Raw genomic sequence first — 3,802 nt, forward strand, 5'->3', positions numbered from 1 at the left:
AATGAGCCAACTGGAGACCTTTCTCAATTATACTGATCCAAATTTAAGGAAGGAGTCATTCAGAATTTTCTCAAGTAAGCTAACGTACGCTAACGTCATAATTAGCAGCCACTCATTAGTCCAGAATTACTTCCCCATTGCTATTTATGTTTGCCCTCAAGCAAAGGAAAGAATCTAAAACATTGCAATCAGACAACAACATATTCACTCATACCCACATTCCTACCATTCCCGCTAACAATGGAGATTCTGATGTTTTAAAAATGTAATGAGCAGAGTTTGTGTCCACTAAAATAAACTAATTAGACTCTTGATGAAGAGGCAAGCATCCCTCATTCAGGCTGCTTTTATGACATGAATTCATTCTGTAAACAACCTTTGGCAGTATTACGGAGACACAGAGAACAGATCCATCCACATCACCTGCACTAGCAGTACTGCACAGAGTGAATGAATTCTCCAGAATCTTTTGATTTCTGTAAGGAGGCCCTTGTCAGTTATGGTGGCACACAGAATTCAATTTTCGTAACAGACCATTTCTGTTAAGCAGTTAAGTTACTGTAATCAACAGGCCTTACAGATAAAGCGCACAATGGTTTCATCAAGCTGCTCCCTGTGTGTGGGTGTGTGTGTGTGTGTAGAGTGCTTAGGGACTCTCTAATACGCTGGGCTCGGAGAGGCGGTGCGTCTGTCTGCTTCACAACTGCTGATGTCACCGACTGGGAGTGCGTCCCGGCAAACTCACACCCCACACTGCTTCTATAAATACCCTACCGCTCATGCTCTACGGCACTCACTCAGCCTAACGTTCAAGCCTGAGCCGCTCCACAGAAACAGTGCGCACCGAACAACTCTCCCTTACCGAGTTGGAGGGCCACAGCTGGAGCAGAGACACTACACTCTACAGACACAAAGAACTAAGATGTCTTCCTACGTATCCTCCGAATGCCGCCGGGTCAGCCCATCCGTCCACGGCAACAAGTTCGACACGGCGCACCGCAAGAAAGCCGTGGCCAACATTTTCGAGAACGTCAACCAGGATGCGCTGATGAGGCTTTTCCAGAAAACGGGCGACATGAAGGCGGAGGAGAGAGTGAGGAGCATCTTCTCCTACACACAGGATCCGGAGGAGACGGCCCGGGCCCTGATGGCTCTGAAGCAGCGAAAGAAGGACAAGTTCCTGCAGATTGCTGGGATGGTGCGGCAGATGTTCAAGCTGCGCTGACTGTGTTTTAGCAGTTTCACCGCATTTGTCTCTCTGTGTGTCGGCTCGTGTGCGAGCCGAATGTTGAGAACACTCCCAGTGTGTCTGCGCTGCTGCCGCAGGTGTGGCTCACCTGTCGCCTGGAGACGAGCGTCAGGTGCCGAAGGAAAAAGAAAGCTCAGCCGGCGGCGTGCGGCGGCTGTCGCCTCATGGACTGAGGGGACAGCGCGGAGTCCTGCCCGGAGCGGGCTGGAGCGACATGAACTAAGTGGGAATATGAAGGGAATACATTTAAGTCTTCGTGCAGACTTGAATTCACTGATGCACTCTTGTGGGTGCGTGACTGTACTGATGCAAATCGCTGTGCTGATGATGGCGCACAGCTGCAGTATGAGACTTCATGGTGCCCTGGAACCTGCCTGTATGAATGCCTATCCTGAACACATGCCTTGTCCCTCAGCTTTACTTTGTTGTACGACTACAAGTCATTAGTGGCCAATGTGTTATTGTCACCAACATGTCTCAGCACACTGAACTGCATTTATGAAAAGTTCCTTTTGTTTGTAATTTTATAAAATAAATTATTTTGTTGCATACTATACCTGAATCCTTGTTCATCTTTCTTACACGTGTCACACATGGTCTTTGGTAACCACTTTACAATCAGGGCACATCAGGTCAACATTTGTGGCACATTAGATTTGCGGGCTTAACACTGTTATATTGCGTTAGAGTATACATGGGACATTTTAAGTCTTACAAAAATAGTCTGGAGTCTACATGAAATACTTGAAGTTTTTAAAAAAAAATAATGACATCACACTGAGAGCTTGACCTATGTGCTCAGCGTTAGTCACACACAGGGAAACCCCTCATGTCAAACGCAATTCAAGTTACCATAGAAATGGATAAATAATGATGTAAATGACCTTTGTCTTTGACGTTAAGTGCAGGTGGATAGATCACAGAGTAGTGTAACAGCTTGTATGTGTAGAGTTGAGTCATGTAATCTAGGATGGCGTTTATTTCTTAGTGAGCAAACAAAACAACAAAAACTCACTATCAGCACATTTCTACCTCTAATGTTCTTCACTGTGACAGAGCAGAGGGCATTCAAAGAGGATAGAGTTACTCATGAGAGGATGTGGGTAACCTTCACTAGGTTTCCCTCACAGCTCTTTACCAGACCGGTGTAAACCAGTTTGGCTCAGGCTAGGATGGGAGGGTAGGGAGGTGAGCAGCTTTCTCCACACAGTGTATTTTACACTGGAGTCTATTTAATCATGAGAGGCTTCTAGATAAGAGCCTGTCTAAGAGGCATTAGAGGGTTTAGATGAGTTGAGGGTTTGACTCCTCACCCTCTGATTCTTTATCTTCAAGTTAACCATAAATGAGCCCTTTATTAAGACAATCACCTACTCCATTAACATCCAAATTTCAAATCATTTTTGGTGTTTTTTATGTCTGTGGTCTATGGTATGCAGTGTATGTAGGCTTAGCTGCAGACACACAGATCACTCTGCCTGCTAATCTCCCTGCTCTGATAGTCCCTCTACCGGCTCAAACCAGTTCCCTGGGTTGTTTTTCATGACGACATCTTAGCTACAGGCGCTTCTCGCATGTGCTTACAGTGCTTACAGGAAATGTCAGTATCAGTCACTCTAAGGTGTGGAGCTCTCAGGTGAGAAATCACCTGTGACGGTGGAAAAAGGAGTGCTTGTGGGCTTGCGTAGGAAAAAAAATCAACTCACACGGCCTTTAAATTGACTCCTTGGCAGCTTGTAATGATAATACAGAAATGATGAAAAAATGTAATCTTATTAATCTGTACAATAAAGACATGTAATTGAAGTACATAAAGTTTTTTCATTTGATTGCTTAAGTCAATAAAATGAATGATACTGACCAGAGTTATTATAGTTTTGTATTTTCTAATCCATTGTTCCATCCATTTATTCATTTTGACTCTTTGTTTTTATTTGGTTGACAGAGAGGATTTTCTTCTTTCAGATTAATTTTTCCTGTTGGAAAATGTTTATTTTGGTTTAGTTTTTATTGTTTTCAGTGTTAGTTTTAGTTTTATCAGTTATTATTGTACATAGAGCATATGTCAGAGACAGTTCTTAGCAACATCAGTACCTGTACTATAATAAACAAAATAAACATAATTTTATAAACAGCTGACTAAAAGGGCAAGCTCTAAATAAATCTAAAACTAAACCAAAGGATATTTCCATTAGATATTTTAAATTTTATTTTAGTTAGTTTTCCAAGTTTACTCAAACATTTCACATGGTTTTATTTTTAAATGTCTATTTTTTGTTTTTATTTTATTTTATTTAACTGATTTTCTTTAGACATGCAGTTTTAACTTTTAGTTTAGCTTTAATTTACTAAAATAACCTTGAGTGAGTGAAAATGTTACAGAGGGTAATTTATTTGGCGGTGAACTTAATTTAAAGTTTCCACAGCTAATGTTTTTAATCATGATAACATATCACCATGAAGCAAAGTAACATTACATAACAGACTGCTTGTAGTGAGAAACCTGCTGAGAATTATTGCTTAAATCAGCAGCTTTATGGAGGTTTACAGTGG

The 3,802-nt window shown here is 41.7% G+C and overlaps 1 protein-coding gene across 1 annotated transcript; it reads left to right on the plus strand.

The window, feature by feature from the left end:
* Positions 1-771: 771 nt before the first annotated feature.
* Positions 772-1,803, plus strand: tcima (transcriptional and immune response regulator a). The gene has a single exon (XM_031740864.2). It carries the CDS (start codon positions 923-925, stop codon positions 1,223-1,225), a length of 303 nt encoding a protein of 100 aa, XP_031596724.1. The 5' UTR covers positions 772-922; the 3' UTR covers positions 1,226-1,803.
* The last annotated feature ends 1,999 nt before the right edge of the window (positions 1,804-3,802 follow it).

This window comes from Oreochromis aureus, linkage group 12 (assembly GCF_013358895.1).
Source record: "Oreochromis aureus strain Israel breed Guangdong linkage group 12, ZZ_aureus, whole genome shotgun sequence".
Classification (NCBI taxonomy): domain Eukaryota; kingdom Metazoa; phylum Chordata; class Actinopteri; order Cichliformes; family Cichlidae; genus Oreochromis; species Oreochromis aureus.

Coding starts and splice junctions, on each gene's coding strand:
- tcima (XM_031740864.2), top strand. CDS start 923: ATGTCTTCCTACGTATCCTCCGAATGCCGCCGGGTCAGCCCATCCGTC.